The sequence below is a fragment of the Sus scrofa genome, chromosome 13, assembly GCF_054392235.1.
Source record: "Sus scrofa isolate SSC_HxYL_T2T_F1_AM1 chromosome 13, Sscrofa_HxYL_maternal_Yorkshire_Landrace_v2.0, whole genome shotgun sequence".
NCBI classification, from domain to species: domain Eukaryota; kingdom Metazoa; phylum Chordata; class Mammalia; order Artiodactyla; family Suidae; genus Sus; species Sus scrofa.
In genome coordinates, this window is record NC_139395.1 from 205,085,217 (window position 1) to 205,108,533 (window position 23,317).

The 23,317-nt window shown below is 39.7% G+C and overlaps 1 protein-coding gene across 10 annotated transcripts in view; it reads right to left on the reverse strand.

Annotated features, from left to right (window-relative positions):
- APP (amyloid beta precursor protein) overlaps positions 1-23,317 on the reverse strand; it is a 281,826-nt gene that overhangs the window by 204,545 nt on the left and 53,964 nt on the right. For 6 of the 10 annotated variants that reach the window (XM_005670306.4, XM_005670305.4, XM_005670304.4 and 3 more), the window contains 1 exon segment: positions 15,508-15,675. In XM_005670306.4, the coding sequence (XP_005670363.1) occupies positions 15,508-15,675 (168 nt within the window). 10 annotated transcript variants of the gene reach the window in all.

Sequence of the window (23,317 nt, forward strand, 5' to 3'; positions counted from 1 at the left end):
GAAAAAACATGCTAGAAATTACATAGCGTTAATAAAATGGTGTTTTAAACATGCAAGTTAGAAGGCAATAATTGCTTTTGTTCATCTTACTTTATAGCTTTTGTTGCTTTTGTTCATTTAAATTTATAGCTCTGCAAAAGGGATAAGCAACACATCTATTTGCACAAGGGGATTGCCAAAAATAACGCCATCACTGAAGAAGGTAAGATAGAAAACTGGGATTCCAGACTTAGCCAAGAAGAAGAGTGACTAGATTTTATAATTACTGGAGTGATAAGCACATGGGGTGTTCATTACACTGGTCTTTCTACTTTTACATATGCTTGAAATTTTGAGTTAAAAATAACTAAAAGTTAAAAAACAGCCAGTCCAGTGGCAACAAAGTCAGATTTCTAAATTTACATTACAAGTGAAAAGACAAATACATAAGCAAGGATCTTAACTGCAAATGCATTAGGGCACCTCACTAGCATGTATGAACATGTACAAGAGACAAAAAAATCAAAGTCTACAGGAAAATGGTATAGAGGTAGCCTGAGCATGGGGTATTTTCATCCTGTGAAAGTTTTTACATATCAATTTCTTTTTCAAAGACTATGTCCCAAGAGGAGAATAAGAAAAATACATAATTGAGGGTTTACTATGTGCCTGAATCACTGCAAATGTTTTATGTGTAGCAGGTTGTGTAAACCTCCATCAGTTGGTAACAGCTCCATTTCAAAGAAGATGAAATTGATGAAGCCAGGAGGTAACAATGAAAGTAGGTGACAATTCTGAGCATATTAAATCTAAGGGCTAAACTACTTCCACTTCAGCGTCTAAACCCAAACAAGGCATGTCCTAAACAGTATGTTTCGGTTTCTGGATTAAAATAACACACTCTCTCCTCTAAGACTGTCTGGAATATGAAGAAACATCTTATCTCAAATTGTTTCTCAACATAAATTCTTATAATCGCAAGAGTATGGAGACAATATCTGATTTAATTGAGAGAGAGAGAAAGAACTGGAAACCGAAAACATTCTCTGATTACAATGTAACGAGGTGCTGGGAGGCAACACAGCTGATGAAACACCACTGTAATAATAGGAAGTACACACAGTGCTGCGTTTCCACAATGATGACCTTATGTAAGCGTAAGGGACATAAAATGCTGCAGGACACCAGCCTATTTCCCAATAATTTGGCTCAAGTCTGCTTTGCACATTGTATATAAATATATTGTCATAGATACACACTCATACAGAGTTGGAAAATATTGCCCAAGAACCTTATTTGATGTATAAGTCACTCTTATACCAATGCCCTGAATGTAAAATCAAATGAGGCAGGAGGAGACACCAAAATAAACAGGACAGGACATGAACGTGAAAACAAACAGATGTGTCCACCTACAGTCAAGATCCCCATTCTCTCTCTGTTTAATTTTCTTATTATTTTTTGTCTTTTTTTAGGGCTGCACTCACAGCTTATGGAGGTTCCCAGGCTAGGGGTTGAATCGGAGCTGCAAGTGCTGGCCTACACCACAGCCACAGCAGCACCAGATCCTTAACCCACTGAGCAAGGCCAGGGATTGAACCTGCATCCTTATGGACGCTAGTCAGATTCATTTCCGCTGAGCCACGACAGGAACTCCTTCTTATTTTTAAAATGTCCAGTCTATATTAGGTTGTTATTTGCACCTCAGTAAAGCTAAAAAAAAAAAAAAAATAGATGCAGACTACTGCCTTTGGAATGGATTAGCAGTGAGATCCTGCTGTGTAGCACTGGGAACTATGTCTGATCACTTATGATGGAGCATGGTAATGTGAGAAAAAAGAATGTACACATGTAAGTGTAACTGGGTCACCATGCTGTACAGTAGAAAACTGACAGAACACTGTAAACCAGCTGTAATGGAAAAAAATAAAAATCATTATATTAAAAAAAAATTACGGGAAACACATTTTAAATAAGTAAATAAATAAGATTTCAAGGATGAAAGTCCATAGTACTGCTCTAAATATGTAACAATTGAGTATGCATTTAGGAAAGAGCTAGGCAGTAACAAGGACAGACGTTCAATCAAACATTAACCTGATTAAATGATAGCTGTGTGGGAAAAAATATCCAAACTGGTTTCATCTTTTTTTTTTTTTTTTTTTTTTGGCAGCTCCCACGGTATGCGGAAGTTCCCAGGCCAGGAATCAAATTCAAGCCACATCAGTGACAACGCCAAATCCTTAACTGCTAGGCCATTAGGGAACTTTTGGTTTCATTTCTTTTACCTCTGAATCCTGTGGCTTATACAAACAATCCTTATAAGTATACATACCAATAATGCATAAAATATCTCCATACTCACAGATTAGTAGCTGGATACCTCTACTCAAAAACTGTTTCATTTAATAGGAATTTTTGAATCTTTCAAATATCAAAACCAGAACGCATAGGTACCTGTCACCATGGGTCAAGTTTAAACTCACAAAGGTGGACGGCACCTGTAGCAAAATAGTAATGGCCAAGAATATACCACAGCTTCTACCTTGGTGGTTGTCTACAATGTGCCCTCCAAGTTGGTTAGATTAAAAAGATCGCATGTGTTTTATTTATTTATTTATTTAACTTTTTAGGGCCGCACCTGCGGCATATGGAAGTTCCCAGGCTAGGGGTCAAATTGGAGCTGCAGCTGCCAGCCTACACCACAGCCACAGCAATGCCAGATCCAAGCCACGCCTGTGACCGAAGCTACAGCTCATGGCAACACTGGATCCTTAACCCACTGAGCAAGGCCAGGGATCGAACCCCTGCATCCTCACGGGTACTATTTCAAGTTCTTAACCTGCTGAACTACAATGGCAACTCCTGTGGTTTTTTTTTTTTTTTTTTTAATTAATTTTGGCTTCACATTGCAATAGAAATGAAAACATCAAGGCTGAAAAACAAGTCTTGCTTGGGAGTCCCCGCTGGGATATATATTTTGGTGTAGAGAGTTGGGTGGAGGAAACATCTTTATTCAACTCATCAGTTTTTGTTTGGTTCAGGCACTGGTATGCTTTGTTGGGTCATCCTGTTCATTTACAGACAAAATAACTGTTCGTTGACAGCAAAAAGGTTAAAGAAACAGAGAACACATATGCTAATCGTGGAAAAGAAAAACCCTTAGGAAAAAAGAGGTATACCCATAATCTAATAGAAGAGACCACGAGCAAAGCTGTGTTCACCTGTTCCCCAGCTGGAAATCTCTGCCAGTGCTTGAGGCTTCCCTTGTTCACCATTCCTTCCAGAGACCTACTCCCTATGAATTAGCTGAGCCATCAACACCTGTTCTAAGCTCCTACCTCAGAGGAGGTGCTCTGCATGTTAGGGATACAGAGGGCCATGGAGCCTGTGGTTTAAGTTCTCCCCTTAAAAGAGGAGGAAGAACATTACTGGGACTGACACAGTTTCTCCTTTAAATAACAGTATTTAACTTTTAACAATACACACCTGTGTATTCCTATCATAAGAGGAGGACATGGGCTAAGATTGGCGAGGCAGCTTTCCTGGACTGCTCAGAGGTCGAAGAACAAAGGCTGCATTTGGATGGAAGTCTGATAGGGAAGCCCAGGCTTTGCTTTCACTGCACTTGACCCCAAAGACTCTCTTGTAATAGCATCTTGGGGTATCACCTATGGGCTTATTCCTGCAAGGATGGGCAGGATGATCTTTCCCATCCCTTTCACACTAGCATCTTGGGATCTGAATTGCCTTCTCTCCCCAGTCCCAGTCACCCTTGGATACAGGTTACTTTTTTCAGACACGTCTTGATCAAAACATACTCCTGCTTAAAACAAAAACAAAAACAAAAACAAAAACAAAAACAAAAACAAAAAAAACAAAAAACAAAAACCATCCCATAGCCTTTACTCACATGTAGAATGAGATCCCAAACCCCAGATTTATTTATTTATTTATTTTTATTTATTTTTGTCCTTTTCTTTAGGGCCACACCCATGGGATATGGAGGTTCCCAGGCTAGGGGTCTAATCCAAGCTGTTGCCACCAGCCTATGACAGAGCCACAGCAATGCCAGATCAGAGCCGCGTCTGCAACCTACACCACAGCTCACGGCAAGGCCAAATCCTTAACCCACTGAGTGAGGCCAGGGATCGAACCCGCAACCTCATGGTTCCTAGGTGGATTCGTTTCTGCTGCTCCACGATGGGAACTCCCCAAACCCCAGATTTATAATCAAGATCCTCTACAGCCTCATTCTGCATTTTCAATTTCCTAAATTCTTTTCTCAATTTATTTGATTGTTTATTTATAAAGCTCCCTTTGGGCAAGAATGACATCTGAATCTAATAAAAAATGGTACAAGGGAATTTGCTTATAGAATAGAAACAAACTCCCATATTTCAAAATCAATCTTATGGTTACCAGAGGGGAAACCATGGGTGGGGGGAGGGAGAAATTGGGAGGGTTGGAATAACATATACACACTACTGAATAGGGTAGATGATTAACAAGAACCTACTGTATGGCACAGGGAAATCTACTCAATAGTTTGTAATAACCTCCATGGGAAAAAGGAATCTATGAAAACAGATTCACTTTGCTGTATAACTGAAACTAATACAACAATTTAAGTCAACTAGACACTGATAATTTTTTTTAAAAAAAGGAATAGTAAAAAGATGAAAATAACTAAAATAAATAAAAGCTTACCTAAAAAAAATAGAGAGGGGGCAAATCCCACCCAATAAATTACTGCTACTAATCATTTATTCTCTGTGGAAGATACAAGAGTTTGCATCACTAATATTAAAAAAAAAAAAAAAAAGAATTGTGTTTGGCCACTCAGCAACACATGACATAAAATCCTTTCCTAAACCAGTAAATATTTGCTCAATTTGTTTAAATTAAATTTGGGATGGAACGAGATTCTTCAGATGAACAATTAAAGTATACTTCCAATGTTTTCTTCTCCCAATCTAAAGCCTTTGGTTTCAATAAAGCAATTCTTTTTTAATCTCATTTCATCCAAAAGAAAAAGGACAACAAAATCTAAAAATTCTAATTTTTTCTAGAATGTTTCAAAGGGAATATTATCCTAGTTTTGATCTACTTATATTTATAAAACTCCTAGGTTCCTTAGGCCAACATCTGGTTAATGTAACAGTTCATTAAGGCAAGTGGCCACTTTAGGCTGTTAAATGATGAATAATTTATACAGCTATAATCAAATCGCTTCTGTGACAGCAGTACATTCTACATCTAGTATAGAATAAAGGAAAGGATTTTTTTCTACCAAAGGACCATAGAGGAAAATAATCATTAAAGGAGTATCAGTTGTGGTCATCTATTACTGTACACAAACTACCCCAAAACTCAGTAGCTTCAAACAGTAAGTATTTCTTAACTCACAGTTTCTGTGGGTCAGGAGTCTGGAAGAGGCTTATGAGTGATCTTATTAGGGTGCAGTCAAGTTGTCAGATGGGGCTGTAGTCCAATGAAGGCTTGACTAGGCTACAAAATCGATCCACTTCCAAGTGGTTCATTCACATGCCTGGCAGGCAAGTGCTGGCTGCTGGCAAGCGCACTCAGGTCCTCAGCACAAGCACATGTCCACTGCTTGAGTGTCTTCATGCCACGGCGACTAGCTTCCACCATAGAAAAAGTATTTAGGGTGGAAGCCATGTGCTTTTTATGATCAAGCCTCAAACATCACATGCAGAAGACCAAAAGCCCGTTTTAAGGGAGGCTCTTTCAATGCAGAGAGCAATATAAGGCACTGTGCCCAAGCAGTTACTAAATGATGTTTCATGTGTTCTTAGTCAGAGGTAAGTGTTGGACAAAACACTTTGTAAAGCATGATCCCTAGAAATGGTAGTGCTCAGTGACACCTTGATCCTATAATCCTTTTGCCCAAAGGAGCCACAGCAATTCCTAGTCTTATCTCAGGCAGACATAACAAATTACCATAGACTGGGTGGCTTAAAGGACAAGAATTTATTGTCTCACAGTTCTGGAGGCTGGAAGTCTGAGATGAGAGTGTCAGCATGGTCAGGTTCTGGTGAGGGTTCTCTTCCTGGCTTGTAGGTCACCACCTTCTCTCTGAGTCCTCACATTACCTCTCTGTGTGAGCAGTAAGAGAAAGCAAACTCTCTGCAAGCTCTCTGCTGTCTCTTTTCCCAAGGGCACTAATCCCAGCATGACGGCCCCACCATCATCATGACCTCATCTAACCTTGATTACCTACCAAAGGCTCTACCTCCAGATACCATCCCACTGGAACATAAGGCTTTCCCATGTGGATTATGGGGAAGTTACAAACATTCAGTCTATAGCAGTCCTCAGTACACATTTGATGGAAGAAAAAAGAAAGAAGAAACGAAAGGGGAGAAGGAAGAAAAAGGGTGAAGGAAGAAAGAAAGAAGAAAAGAATAGTGCTGACTGTGCCAATAAAAAAATGTAAAGAAAAATTTTACATTTCAAAAATGCAAATATTTAAATGATGATGGGCAGAACCCTAACTACTATGATTGCGAAACAGGAAGGAATTTATGAGTACTAGGAATTTGGGTGATAGGGGATAAAATGCTGAATTAAGTAAACATAAATTTCTAACAACCTTTCCAATCAAATTTTTTGTAATGGGTTTTTAACCAGGAGCAAAATTAAAAGACTAAATTTTTACTTTTCCCCCTAATCCTGCCCTTAACCAATGATAGGACCAAAGAAATCAAGAGGCAAAAATGACAATAATAATAACGAAATGACAGAAGGGAATACAATATAAGAGGAACGTGAGAAGGACATGGAGCAGCTAATTCACTATCAAAATAATAATATTTGACACATTATATTAAGCTAAGCACCAACAGATCTGATATACAGCTATACAGGCAATCCTTGGAAAAACAAATTTAATGAGTGAGATAAATTGGCTATCAAAAGGTCAAAATGAGGTCACGGTCATAAGTTCAGTTGGTTTCATTTTGTTCTAGGACCACGGAATGCTCACAGCTGCCTCTTTGACACAACCAGCTGTCTCTAAAACATCTGTGTTTTGGTCACAAGAGGAACTAAGAACAGAAAGAAAAAAATGACTCATCACTATTAGGAGAAAATGATCAGCAAATAAATAGCACTGTAAGTGGTGACAGTAATGGTTTTTGTACATTTTAAAAAAGAGGAATTTTTACAGTGATACATGCCAGAATACAGTGGATGACCATCTTCATGGTGCTGAAAAAAAAAACAAAAAAACACTTGTGAACCTGAAATCCTATACATAACATGAAATCCCATACATAAGCTATTTTTTGATAAAAATAATGTCTAGAAATAACTAAGAGGACAGGCATCAAAAAAATAGAGGAATCAATATAGGAATAGAGAGGTTTTGGTGAAAGGATGGGCTGTAAACACTGAATCCAGTTCAACAGAGAATCTATGATTATGAGAATTATATGGCGACAGAACAGACCATAATATTAAACTTCAAGAATATAAAAAGAATATGGCTTACAAAATCTGTGAGAAAGTCAGTTGGAAAAATTATGACCATTATTTTCCTTTGGTTTTTTTTGTTTTTTTTTTTTTTGTTTTGTTTTTTTGCTTTTTTTATTTCCCACTGTACAGCAAGGGGGTCAGGTTATCCTTACATGTATACATTACAATTACATTTTTTCCCCCACCCTTTCTTCTGTTGCAACATGAGTATCTAGACAAAGTTCTCAATGCTATTCAGCAGGATCTCCTTGTAAATCTATTCTAAGTTTCCTTGGGTTTCATAACAGGGAATCAATCAACTGTCTAAAATAAAACCACGGAGCTAAAAAAAAAAAGAACAAAGGAAAATAAACATTTCCAACAATACATAAAATAAGTCAATCCTACAAACGATCCATTACTTCTAATTATAAGAGAAAAATATCAGACCAGCTACAAAGTGGAAAGTTGCCGGAAGACCCTAGATTATCAATAAGGAATGCTTTAGATAGTTTAGGGTGCACCATGCAATAGCAAAAGTCAAACACTGTTTAAAGGTTCTAAGTGAACACCTCTCCCACACCCCCCATACCTTCCCTAAGGCTGGTTAAAGTCACAATGCACTATGACTCCCCTCAACTTCCCATTCTGCAACCGATAAACAATTTAAAAGGCACTGTGTGTTTCTAAGCACTGTGTTGGGCTGTGGTCATTACTCTATTTCACCCCATGCCACACTTTGTCTTTTTTTTTTCCTGGCAAGAGCTCCTCTCCCCACACCTCGTGGCTCTGGTTGGGCTGCCAAACAAGCTATACACCCTCATGACCAAGACAGGCCACTCCCAGTCATTGCGGATGGGGGGACTGGCCCAAAGGTAGATGTGTGACCAATAGCAGGAGCAATAAGAACCCCTCCTGGGAATCAGAGTGCACACTGGCAGAAGAGAGCTGGGATTCCAAGTGGGGATACACACTCCCAGAGCGATGGGCTGCCATCTTCCCTAGCTTCTTAGAGGAAGCTCATCTTTGCAGGAGAAAATGAGGTGAACATAGGGAAAAAAGATAAGCAGAAACAAGAGGGCCCACTAGATGCATTCCAGTCAACACTGGGTCTCAGTTCCAATATCTGGTGACCCGGGTTCTGGATGCCTTTTTAAAAACTCTGTAAGCTATCCCCACCCCAAGATTCTCTCGATCTATGGGAAGAAATATTCTCCATGTACAAGTGGATTTCATTCGTGTGGCAACAGAAACTGCCTAATTAACACACTGACAATTTCCCCACCTTTTTTTTTTTTTCCTCCGCTTTTTAGGGCCATACCTGTGGCATACTGAAGTTCCCAGGCTAGGGGTCAAATCAGAGCTACAGCTGCCAGCCTACACCACAGCCACAGCAATGTGGCATCCGAGACGCATCTGCGACCTACACCACAGCTCACGGCAACACCAGATCCTTAACCCACTGAGCAAGGCCAGGAATCGAACCCAAATCCTCATGCATCTTAGTTGGGGATGTTAACTGCTGAGCCACGAAGGGAACTCCGTATTTCCCTATCTTTGATTCTCCTTCCTAAGACTCAGCCAATCTCTTATCAACTGGATCTCATTTCTTCCTATTTTTATAGATAGTTGAGCCGAGTTTTCTTACTATGGATGTTACCATTCTCACAGTTTAGTTTTAAGCTTCCCTCAGCTTAAGTTCCTTCCCTTTTTTTTTAATAATGATTTTCATTTTTTCCATTATAGCTGATTTACAGTGTTCTGTCAATTTTCTACCGTACAGCATGGTGACCCAGTCACACATACATGCATACATTCTTTTTTCACACATTATCATGCTCCATCATAAGTGACCAGACATAGTTCCCAGTGCTACACAGCAGGATCCCATTGCTTATCCACTCCAAAGGCTATAGTTTGCAACTATTAACCCCAAATTCAGAGTCCCTCCTACTCTCTCCCCCTCCCTCTTGGCAACCACAAGTCTGTTCTCCAAGTCCATGATTTTCTTTTCTGTGGAAAGGTTCATTTGTGCCCTATATTAGATTCCAGATATAACTGAAATCACATGGTATTTGTCTTTCTCTTTCTGACTTAATTCACTTAGTATAAAAGTCTCTAGTTCCATCCATGTTGCTGCAAATGGCATTATTTTGTTCTTTTTTATGGCTGAGTAGTATTCCATTGTGTGTATATACCACATCTTCCTAATCCAATTGTCTGTTGACAGACATTTAGGTTGCTCCCATGTCCTGGTTCTTGTGAACAGTGCTGTAATGAACATGTGAGTGCATGTGTCTTTTTCAAGGAAAGTTCTGTTTGGGTATACGCCCAAGAGTGGGATTGCTGGGTCATATGGTAGTTCTATGTATACTTTTCTAAGGTAACTCCATACTGTTTTCCATAGTGGTTGTACCAATTTACATTCCCTCCAACAGTACTGGAGGGTTCTCTTTTCTCCACACCCTCTCCAGCATTTGCTATTTGTGGACTTATTAATGATGGCCATTCTGACTGGTGTGAGGTGGTACCTCATAGTAGTTTTGATTTACATATCTCTAATAATTAGAGATGTTGAGCCTTTTTTCGTGTGCTTGTTGGCCATCTGTATATCTTCTTTGGAGAAATGTCTATTCAGGCTTTTTGCCCATTTTTCAATTGAGTCGTTGGGTTTTTGGCTGTTGAGTTGTGTAAGTTGTTTGTATATTTTAGAGATTAAGCCCTTGTCAGTTGCATCATTTGAAACTATTTTCTCCCATTCTGTAAGTTCTTCCCTTTCAAAAACAAAGCTCAACAACAATAAAAAAAAGCCTTTCCCTCTTTTGTGAATGACCCACAGCTCTCTGCCTCTTGGTCTTTCCTTAAAGAGACGCAAATGGCTTCACCATCCATTCATGTTATTCCTCCTATAAGCTACTGCAATATGACTTCTTCTCATGCTATTCCCTTGAAACTGCTATCCCAAAGATCAACAACGAACTTTTATTGGCCAAATTAGAAGAACTGTTTACTTATTTATTTATTTATTTAGTTTTTTTAGGGCCATACCCGAGGCATATGGAGGTTCCCAGGCTAGGGGTCGAATTGGAGTTATAGCCACTGGCCTACACCACAGCCACAGCAATTTCAGATCCGAGCCATGTCTGAGACCTACCTACACCACAACTCCCGGCAATGCCAGATCCTCAACCCACTGAGCAAGGCCAGGAATGGAACCTGCATCCTCATGGATGCTGGGCAGATTCATTTCCATTGAGCCACGATGGGAACTCCAAGAATTGTTTATTTATTATAAAACAATGTCCATGATTTAGAAATGGGCATAAAAGATTATGTAGTGGTGCCCTAGCAGTGAATTGCACATGCTGTCTTCCAGAGTCTGGGGGGTGGCAGTGGGAAGGATGATCTGATTCTACAGGGTATGTTTTTATGATTGACTTGCTATCCAACTCCGTAAGGGAAAAATATTGAAGAAATCTGATAGCAATGCAAATGTTTCCTGTCCCATGCAATACAGATCATATTTTTCCTGTTCACAGCCACGTGCATGAAGTTTGTTGGAAAAAGAATTTAAATCTCTTCAAGTCAAACTGGTTAAACTCTTACAGGTTACCTACTCAATGAATGGAGTAAAATCTTCAGTGTGCATTCATTTTGCAAGGGAGTCACGATTTGCCTTGTCAAAAATTATACTTCAGCCATTTCTGGTCTGCATCACACTTGCATTCACTCATTTAGATATTAACCTAGTTTGACTTCCACAACATAATACCTCCTAGCACTTTCTTTTTTTTTTTTTTAATCATTTTTGGAGTACAATGTCACGTTAGTTCCAGGTGTACCACCAAAAAAAAAAAATGGGGGGGGGAGTTCCCATCATGGCTCAGTGGAAACGAATCTGACTAGCATCCATGAGGACTCAGATTCCAATCCTGGCCTTGCTCAGTGGGTTAAGGATCTGGCATTGCTGTGAGCTGTGGTATAGGTTACAGATGTGGCTCAGATGCCAAATTGCTGTGGGTGTGGCGTAGGCCAGCAGCTGCAGCTCTGATTCGACCCGTAGCCTGGGAACCTCCATATGCCATGGGTATTGGCCCTAAAAAGACAAAAAAAAAAAAAAAAAGATACAAAACGAACTTACATATAAAACAGAAACAAACTCAGATTTCAATCTCAGTCTTATGGTTTCCATAGGTGAAGAATTTGGGGGAAGGGAGGAATTGGAAAGGTGGGGATAACATATACCTATTGTATAGCACAGGAAAATCTACCCAATAGTCTGTAATAACTTATATAGGAAAAAAAGAATGGATATATTTATGTGAGTATCCCCTAGTTCTGATCGAAGGTTTTTGGCCACTGCTCCTCCTTCATTGATTCTATTTGTTCCCCTTAAATGTTGCAATTCACCAAAGTTTGTTCCCAGGATTCTTCCCCAGAGGTATCATGAGGAGAAAATGAGGGCAAGCACGTGGCAAGGTAGCTCATCACTCTGCTAGGGCTCAGTAAGAGTCAGTTGTTATAAGCATCATCAACATCATCGCCACAAGCCAACATTATCGTAATCAACATCATCATCATCATCAGTTTTTACGCTGTTAAAATTATTTATAAGCCTCTCTCTCCAGTTAGATCTTTTAAGAACAGGTCCTATATTCTACTCATCATTGCATCCTTAACACCCAGAGACATATGTCAAAGGATGAAGGGAGAACCACTGGGCTCAAGAAAAGCATTCATATAATCCTTTTGCACTAACGTGTTTTTAATGAAAGGTGTATTTAAAGGACTCCAAACAAGGTTTCCTCTCTAATCCTCACGCACCAGTAAAATTCTAGGGGATGGTCTGGAGAGACTCCTCACTTCTGCTTCCCTCTTTCATTTGCAAATCATAGGATCTGAGACCCTTACAGCCCAGAATCACAGGTGGTATGGGATGGGGTAGGGGTGGGAGACCAATACTGTTCAATGGAAATACAATAGAAATATAATACCTATGTAATTTTAAATTCCATAGCAGCCCCATTAAAAAGTCAAAAGAAACAGCTGAAATTCATTTTAATAACATGTATATTCATAATTTAGTAACATACACATGATGTTTAAAACCATGCATACAAGACATTTCTATATCTTTTTTACTGAAGTAGAGTTGATTGATGGTGTTGGGTTAATTCACATTAATAAGTTTACATTGATTTCATATGAAATATCATTTCAATAGCAATATGAAATCAATGTAAACTTATTAATGTGATTATTTTACATTCTTTTTTCATGTAAATCTTTGACATAGGGTCTTTATGTTACATTTACAGCACATGTTAGTTTGGACCAGCCACACTGCAGGTGTTCAACTGCCATGTGTGGCTAGTGGCTAGTGGCCTGGACAGCACAGGAGCAGAGGCTGGGGAACTGAGCAACGAGATATGGGGTCAGACTGACAAAGCAAGACAGAGACTTCTGAAAATGTTACTGTACGGTCATTCTCCTTTAGAAAAAAAATAAATACCATCAATGACACTTCCTGTTGTTACCAAGGAGAGACCAAATTCATGAAAAGGGTTACAAGGCCTGATGGTCTGACCCCTTCTTTCTTCTCTAGCCTATGTTTGTCTAACACATCTTAAGACTCTGGCCTGTGTGCATCGTCCTACAAGACCTCTGTGGGTCGTGAGTGGAGACAGACAGATATAACCAGAATTGCAACACAAAGGAGAAACCACCGAAGCGCTCACTCTCCTTCCTTCCCACCCATGGTCACCAACAATCTGGTAAAGTCTGGGGCTGGGATTCTGAACCACTCTGTGGCTTAGCCTGAGGACAAACAATAGCCTAAAGCAGGAAGTGAAGCTACCCAGGCATTATTGGGCTCTCTAATGGAGTGGGAATAAGGGTTGTTCTCAGAGTCACGAAGAAGAATTTTTATAGAGTCATCATACAAACATAAAAACATCTGATTATTCATAACTGACAATGTGGAAAAACTTGGATGCCAACTATGACACATATGTCAAAATAGCCATTCAACAGAAAATGATGCTGTGGTCAACGTCGTTACATAAATTTGAGAACTAGCCTTTAAAAAAACTTACTTAACATTTAGAATGCATAATCTGCATGCATATCCAGAAAAGTAAAATGGTGTCACAAGCCTATAAGCATGCACTTACTGAGTTCCAATTTACCAAACTCATAATTTATCCACAAACTTGTACTAGAGGAACTCTCCAGTAGAATGTGAATATTATTTTCAAAAATGTATATTTTAGAAATGTCATATCTGGGCAAAAAATGAATTTATTGTTAGTCTTTATATAATATTTTTTAAATATAAAGGATATAAATATTAGTGATTTCTACTTAAATATAAGAAAATACAAAGGATGCAACTGTTAGTGCTTTCTACTTAAATATGAAGAATTATCTTTTCACACCATGGTTCACATACTTCAAGATAAAAATTACTTGATATGCAACATATTATGATGATGCAGCTGCTTTTCTGCTTCTCAAAACATGAATTAGAATGTAGAGGTTGTCCTTTCTTATAGTGTTATCAACAGAAAAAAATCATATATGTTAGGCATATATGTATGTTTAAATATATATATATATTTTTGTTAAATATTCATTTTGATCAAAAAGGCTAAAAAAAATTCTCATACATAGAAGATTACAACAAAGAAAACATTACCAAGTTATCTATTGTTTATGGAGGATAAGGAATTTTGCTTTGCCAGGAGGCATAAGACTAATTCCTTTAAATGTTCTTAAAACACAAAAAGCCACATATCATAGGAACAGGTAACTCTCTAGATAGGTGGGACAAAATGCCTTGGACGCTAGTTATTTTAAACTGAATTATATTTTTAAAAATACCCTATACAACAATTACATGAAAACTAGGAAAAAATACACAAAAGCTGAAGATCTTTATGAATGGCGAGGGAGTGATTTTCAAGATCTAAAAGTTATACTAAAAAAGCAAAGTATAGAACAGCACTTACTGTAAGCTACCTTTTTTTATAAGAGGGAAAAATATATGTTCTCTCCATTGCAAGGAAGATAAATCAAGAACAATGAAAATGTTTATTAACAGAGAGTGGGTGGCAAGTGAGATTTCTGAGTATAACTTCTTTTCACTGTTTGAATGATGTACATGTTTTACATTTTTGAATAATAAAATAAGGAGAGAAAAACAAATGAAATATAGAGAGATAAATGAACTAAAATGTAGGAAATTGGTAACATAAATAGAGAAAATTAATTCTAGTTACTCGTGTGTGAGCATGCACGCATGTGCTTTTTAGGGCTGCACTTGCGGCATATGGAAGTTCCCAGGCTAGGGGTTAAACTGGAGCTGCAGCTGAGGCCTACACCACAGCCACAACAACACTGGATCCAAGCCCCATCTGCAACCTGCACCATAGCTTGTGGCAACACCAGATTCTTAACCCACTGATCAAGGCCTAGGGATCAAACCTGCATCCTCATGGATATTAGGTTCATTTCCGCTGAGCCACAACAGAAACTCTTACTTACTTTTAAAAATAATACTTTGACTGCATACCCACAGGGGAATGTTATACTCTAAAGATAAAAGTGCCACGATATCTTAAATTTGACTCAGTTGGGGCTTTTCTCCTTTTTTAAATTGAAGTACACACACCATTTGACACCCAACATGACCTTTCAGTTGGTTTATAGACGGTTGTTCTATGACTTTTTAGTTTTATTAAAGAACAGTTGGTATACAACATTGTGCCAATTCCTGCTGCACAGCAAGGTGACCCAGTCATAGGTACACCCCCCTCTTTCTTCTATCATCTTCCATTATGGTCTATCCCAAGAGTGTTCTATGACATAATTTAAAAAATATGTATGCATACAGTAGGGTAAAGCAAGTAAATATATTAATGGTACAGTGAACCATTGGGAACCAAGATGTTCACTGCAAGCGACAAAATGCAAAAACAACAGAGTTAAATTTGTTTTAAAAGGTGCATGTGATCCAACATGAATGGCTGGCCACCAGCAGAGACTTACTTCTTGGCAGTACTGCAAGATGCCTTCCTTGGTGCCAATGCAGGTTTTGGTCCCCGACGGATCTGACTCCCACTTCCCATTCTGCACATTCATGTGCATGTTGAGTTTGCCACAGAACATGGCAACCTGGGGTTCTGCAAGCAGGCCGGCATTGCCATCAGTGGGCACCTGAAAAAGTAAGTTTCGGTGAGTTACGGAAACCCAGGACTCTGGGGTATAGGTTGAGGGGGACGGCTAGAAAGAGGAACATGGCATGGAGCAATGCCAAACATAGTTCTATTCTTGAGAATTATCAACTACGAATTCCTTTGGGTGAAGCACTATGCATACTACATACATCTCCAATCACCTATAATACAGTGGGTTTTTTTTTTTTCCAACACTGAAATGAAGAAATTAGCAATATTAAGAAGAATTTATTTATGGAAAGTTTGTACATTTTCCCCACAGCAGATTCCATTGAAAAGTCTATAAATTTTGCTTACTGAAAGGTTCTGACGATAAAATCAGATTTTTTTTTTTCTGAAAAAAATATAATCACTCTGGAGGAAACCATATTCTCATAATAACCTCCAAACGACTCACACAAAAGCCCAAGGCCAAGGCCCTACACTGTGACCAGGTCTGGAAGTAAGGCTGTATGTCACCTCTCAGAGAGGAGGGCACGGTATTAGCATGTTTTACTAGTTAGCCAGTGACAACGGTATGAATTTTCGAATTAAAAAATGATTACAGAATTTACCATGCACACACATGAATGCTTATATTGGGCATTCCATTGGTTTTATCCAGAACATTCTCTCGTGATCGCTCTCCCAGCTCTTAAGAGTACAGTAAGGATGCTGGTGTCTCATCTTCCCAATCTCACTGTAAGGAGGTGACAAGTCTCATCCAGAGCCCAGCAGAGAACCTGCTGTGAGCTAAGCTCTCAGTAGGTCTTAGCTATGACACACCAAGTCACCAAAACCACTGCAGGTGACACACCACATCACCAAAACAGGTGCCCTTCTGTATTTCCAAACCCTTCTTCCAAACTCTTCTGCCCATAGGCATTACCTTCAAATATAAATATATTTGCTTTTTTAGGGCCATACCTGTGCCATACGGAGGTTCCCAGGCTACCAGTCAAATCAGAGCTGCAGCTCTGCGACCTATGCAATAGCTTGAGGCAATGCCAGATCCTTAACCTCCTGCGTGAGGACAGGAATCGAACCTGTGTCCTCATGGACACTATGTTGGATTCTTAACCCACTGAGCCACAACGGGAACTCCCAACATAAATATTTTTAAAGGGGAAAATGGAAGTTCTGAAATACAACACTATCTCATTTAATAGGTTCTGATAGCTCAAAAAGAAAAAAAAAATCAACAAGAGATGAAAAAGAAATCCACAGGAGTGAAAGTGTTCCTCGAAATAAAGGTGTCAAAAGACACAGTAGAAAAGTAATTTCCCCCCTTTGTTAAATCCAGCTGCTGAGATGTGTGAAATCCATACCAAGAAGAGTTCTCTTCCAACCGAAGCCATTCATGCAGTTGAGAACCAGGTGACTCCACAATAATTTGTATCATATCTTTTTTTTTTTTTTCCCTTATTTTGCTTTTTAGGGCTGCATCCTCAGCAGGCATATGGGAGTTCCCAGGCTAGGGGTCAAATCGGAGCTACAGCTGCTGGCCTACACTACAGCCACAGCAATGCCAAATAGGAGCCAACTCTGCTAACCTAAACCATGGCTCATGGCAGCACCAGATCCTTAACCCAAGGAGAGAGGCCAGGGATGGAACCCACAACCTCATGGATACGATTCAGGTTTGTAACCTGCTGAGCCACAATGGGAACTCCTCATTTCTAAAAATTGCTCACAGGAGGGAAAAGCAACAACAACACTAAAATTACGCCAAGAGATTTTAGTTAAAGAAATAGCTTCCTGACATTTCTTCCCACAGAAATGTAGAAATAGATCAAACATCTGTCCAGTCTAGTTTTCGTATATATTTTGTCCATAAATCCATAAGAGGATTTATGTCCTTTAAAAAAACAAGGCCAAACATCCGGCATTGAACCCAGCTGAGACCTATCACAGACCTGAGTGTGAAAGCTCCTGGCACAATCTCCAAAACCATGTTTCAGGCAACATTTCCTACATTTTTAGTTCTAATTTGGAAGGTATATTTCATCAATTTCTGCCTCTACAGTGACAGATGTAACAAACAGCAGCTGAGGCCACCGTATCAGATGGTCAGCAGAACAGCTGAGACTCACCCCCACCCCAAGTCCCCAGTTTAGGGTCTTGTCCACCACCTCGAATTTCCAAGCCAGAAACTAAGAGGTTCATTTTCCGACTGATGCAAAGAAGCGGCCTAAGCAGTGCTCCACAAAAGTAAGTTTCACAGGTTTCCTGAGGGAGTAAGAAGAAATGCAATGCTTTAAATAATAACATTGTAAGAAAGTCATATGAGAAGAGATAGCTATTGATAAGACCCTCTATTAGATGCAAAGGAGCCTATACAATTTAGTTATAATATGGATAAATATATAAAATCTGTTTGTTTATTCACTCATTTATTTATAAAATACAGGCTTTGCCTATATTGTAAATTCCATTATCAAGGCATTTTACAATTCAGTAAATGGAATAATCTTTTACCAAGTTGGTAGTTATTCTTTTGAATGAATTCCCCCTTCTCCATCTCAACAGTTCTCTGAACCTCAGATTCTCTACAGTGTGGTCACATAGTGGCTATCTCCTTGTGAGTACAAAGGCTCTTCATGCCACATCCTCCCCTTAAGGACCACGGACGTACCAATTTCTCTCCCCCATGGTAGCCCGCTTCCCAGAAGACCCCCAGTGGTCCTTACTTCCTGTGTTCATCCTCTTCTCACCGCCATCCCATAATGTATCAGGGTTTGTCAGTTGCAACAAATAAATTAGGGCCAAAACGACGGGTGATTTCCAAGACAAGGTCATAACAGGCACCAGGGTTTCGTCCTTGCTCTCTGGGAGAGGCTGGCGGCCATGTTGTACAGACGCTCAAGCAGCCCCGAGGAGAGGCCCAGGTGAGGAGGACCCAGAGTCTGCTGCCAGCAATGTGAGTGCGCTTGCAAACATCCTCCAGCCTCTTCAAGCCTTCATCTGGCTGCAGCCCTGGCTGACAGCACGGAAACCTTAAGAGAGACCTCAAGCCAGAACCACCCGGAAGATACTCCTAAATTCCCGACCCACAGAAACTGAGATAATAAATGTTTCTTGTGTTAAACCACTAGATTTGAGGTAACCTGGTACACAGCAATAGATACCCAATAAGTTCCTCCCTTTCTCCAGCTCCTCCATAGATCCCCAAATAGCCTTTGATCTGCTCTACTGAGAAAAGCAAAGAGATGAAAACTATTTCCCTCCATACGATTAGCCTCTAGAGCAGAGGAGTCAGCAACTTTTCTAAGTAAAAGACCAGACGGTAAATATTTTAGGTTTTGTGAACCATACTCACTCTCTCTTCTAACTACTCAATGCTGTGATTGCAAGGCAAAAGCAGCTTCAGACAACATGCAAAATGGGTGTGGCTGCTTTACAAAAAAAAAAAAAAAATTCTTTACGAAACAGATGGTAGGCCACACCTGGCTAGTGGCCATAATTTACCTGTGTTCCACAGGAACTACTGTCTTCCAACAAACCCAATCAGGTGGTGACGTAAACACTCACTGATACCACCCTCTCTCCTGCTTCTTAAGACCCATGAAGTCTGGTTTACATTCCCACCATTCAAACACTTTTCTCAAAGGCTACAGATGACCTCCGCAGACAGCAAGTAGACTTTTTCTTCAGTACCCGTCACTTTCCAACTTCTGTGACAGACATAATTCTTCCTGGGAAGTCTTTTTCCTTGGCTTTTGTCACAATGAACTATGCTGGCTCTCTTTATTTTTCTGATTATTCCATCACTAACTCAAAATCCTTCAATTCCTTAGCCTAAAACAGTCCTCAAGATCCGGACATTGTCTCCCAACTTCAAGACACCTTGGGGATCACACTCCTTCACCTTCTAGCTGCCGAGAGGCAACTCCAATATGACAACAGCAACGATAATAAATGACAGCAGCTACATGGCTTCATTCATTACGTCTGAGTATAGAACACATGCTAGGCACTCACGTAGTTTTGAGGACAAAGCAGTAAATCAGGCACGTCCTTGCCATGACCAACCAATAAGATGACCAACCATCCCGGTCTGCTTGGGACTGAGGGGAAACGTTTCCAGGATGTGAGACTCTGCAAGTCCCTCGGCAAGCTGAGACACCTGGTCACCCCTCCTGACCAACACATCAAATGTTTCTTCACTTCTTCCTACCTTGACATCTTAACGTCTATTTTGTCCATTCCTCACTTTGTTATCCTTTCTTCTTTTTGACTTTACAGTTATTTTGATGCCACCTGCTCGTATGTTTGTATGTGCCAGTTACCAAATAGTGGTAATCTTTCTCCCATGCCTTTCAAATGAATTGATTATGGCCCTGTTGTATTACTGGAAAACATCTTTAATTGCCTTAGGATCTCTCAGTTTTGATAATGGGAGTTAGGATAAGAAAACACATGCTTCGTTTCCTTTTGTATTTTCCACCAAATGAGATCTAACATCAACTTTAAAAATAAGTATAGGAAGTTATGATCATGGACATGCCCCATTTTCTTAGAATGGAGATTATTTAATAGTTCAAACTCTGCTTCCTCACTACTTAGGAAAACTTTTTATGATAGAAATTATAAAATTGTCCATATGTATACATCTGTTACATTTGACACTACAAGAGGCCCTTCACGAATAAATACCAAAATCATGTTTCTAGGGCAAAAATTCTTTCTCTAATCAACACCAGCTGTGAACAAGATCAGAGTAACTGGCTGGGAGATACCAAATTGAACCAGAAATGTTTCTATTCTTAATGAAGCCCACCTGCAAAGAATTTCATGTTTTAAGAAAGATATCCCTGGCTCAGTTAATTAAAAGAAGACAAACAACCCACAGGATCCTCACTGGCATCAAACAACCCATTTAAGAAACAAAGTCTGGTTACTAGCAGCAGCCCACTCCCTGGCATTCATCCAGAAGGAAACCATCACCAGCCAAGGTGGTCACATGTGAGATAACACATAGCTTTCCAAGGGCCCAACAGGTTTACTCAAAACCCTTTATCTTTTTTTTTTTTTTTTTCTTTTTGACCATGCCCGTGGCATGCAGAAGTTCCTGGGCCAAGCATCAAACCCATGCCACAACAATGACTCAAGCCACAGCAGTGACAATGCTGGGTCTTAACCCACTGAGCCACCAGGGAACTCCAAATCCCTTTTTCTGAATGAAGCCTCAAAAAATGGCTTAATACAGCACACACAGGGTCCTATTCACAACCTGTGAATATGGACATTCTTTTTTTTTTCTTTCTTTTTAGAGCCACACCTGCTCAGCATATGGAAGTTCCCAGGCTAGGGGTCAGATTGGAGCTACAGCTTCCACCCTACACCACAGCCACAGCAACGGGGGATCCAAGCCATATCTTCAACCTACACCCCAACTCACTGCAACGCCATATCCTTTAATCCACTGAGTGAGGCCAGGGATCAAACCCAGGTCCTCACAGATATTAGTCAGGTTCGTTAGTGCTAAGCCACGACGGGAATTCTCAAGACATTTTTAAAACTAAAATCTTTCGGTCCTAAAATAAGTTATCTGCTGCAATGAAAATGCCAACTCTGACAAAGTCATCCTAAAGATAATTATTCCTAACTTTTTAAAAACACTTCTCTTTTCAATAGAAAAGAAACAAAAAAGCTTTAGTGATGGGAGTTATAACCACTTAAGTAACAATTACATTTTAATTTTTGTTTTCCTCTTAACACTATCTAGAGTAACTTAAGGTTACTTGGCAGAAATCCAAGATAACACCTAAAAATTGGCATCCTGTTATAAATGGCCATTCATGTCCCATGCATTCCTGAGAGGCTGAAGATGAAGATAATTCTTGTAAACTGAGTGACTTTCCACTGACATCATAAGAGCAGGGATGCTTTCCCATGGGAAAACAGGACTCAGCCACAATGCACAGAGTAACTGGTTAAGACAATGGCGCATACACACACTGCCTCAAAAGCAACAGGCTATTTACAGAATGCTCTGAAATACAGAGACACAAATATTATACCTAAAAAGGCTGTCGCTCTTTTAGAAACTATGCCGCCAGAAGAATATTTTAGGTCATAATACGTAAACAAGGTCCTCAAGTGAAAATGGACTTTCCAAAAGCAAGTTAGCTAGAAAACAGCTTAAAAAGGGCCCAAGGGGAAATGAAAATCAACAAACATAAACATATAGACCTAATCTGGCCAATCTGCAGAGGTGACCCTGGAAACCTACACCCAGGACTGATGCAATTTACAAGCTGCTCAAACAAGTTCTCCCCCTGTCTTTGAAACTGGGTGTTCCCTTTCCCCCAAAAGTTTCCCTTTGTTATCATCAAGGAGATCAAAATTCCTTATACAGCTAGCTTGGCAGCATTCCTCCCTACTCAGTCTCAACGAAAAGGGAAAGGGAACAAGGAACGCTCTGTTTCACTGGCTGAAAAGTCTTGCCTGGCAAGGAAAGGGCACAGATCGTAACTTAGTGCATCCGCGGACTTACATACGTTTAAGGTTTATGGCTAACGAAAACCATCTGGTTACTGCATTTAAACAAACTTCTCTCTGGTCTGAACAGCTACCCTCACATCATAGAGCATTTGCTACTATTTAATCAGTTCAACATTTCCTCAGGGTCAGATTCTCCTATAGTAAGTATCTTTTAAAAAGCACACAGTGATGCTATTTCTATCACAGCTCTGATTTCCTCATATAAATAGTTTTCCCTTAACCTGGGCATAATACAATTATAGTCCCACAAAATTACTTTTAAAACACTCAAATTTTCCATTTTCAACATAATTATCCTGCCAAATCACCCTCAAGAAGTCATGAACAGGAACCCTTTCAAGGTCGAATAAAGTATCTCACTTAATCATTAACATAAACAAATTTTCATTCTCCAAAGGAACAGACTATGAGCAAGGCTTCCCTTTAAATGCCCACCCCACCCCCACAAAGAAAAACCTTAAGCAGAAACAGAACATCTGTAATTGCCATTTTATTTTTAACAGGGGAGAACTGAAATTAAAATCTGAAAGAGTCTGTAAAATCATCCATCCCAAAACTAAGGAGAAGGAAAAGGCTCTGCAGGATTTGTCAAGGCCATGGAGTTAAGAAGACACAGAGATTGAAGCTGGACCTACTCCATCAAACGTTTGGCTGACACGGCTCGTACTGATTCTCTAATTAAAATGGAAAATTGCAATTTTCCAAGGTTTTGCCCCTGTGCGTGTGTGCATGGATTTGTGATGAGAGAGAATGGAGGAGCTAATCAAAGCATCCAGGAAAATGAAAGGTGATTACTGAAACTGTAACCCAGCTTCCATTTACCTGTGTGGAGGGGTGGCCCCATTCCGCACACCCCTGAGCTGCTGTGCAATGATTATCAGAGCTTCAGTTCCAGGCTAAAAATGATTGGACGGAAACATGAGTGAAGAGAGAAACCACTCCTTTCAGTGAACTAATCTACATATTTCACGCCTTGAAATTTTGACATTCTTTTGGGGGATGCTGTTGACCTGGCTTCAAAAGACAAGTTACAGCGCCTTGATAAATACACAGCTTCTGTGGATACTGATAAAGCTAGTTCTATATTACATTGGGAACCACGCAATGGAAGCCATCATTGTGTGGTCCATGTCACA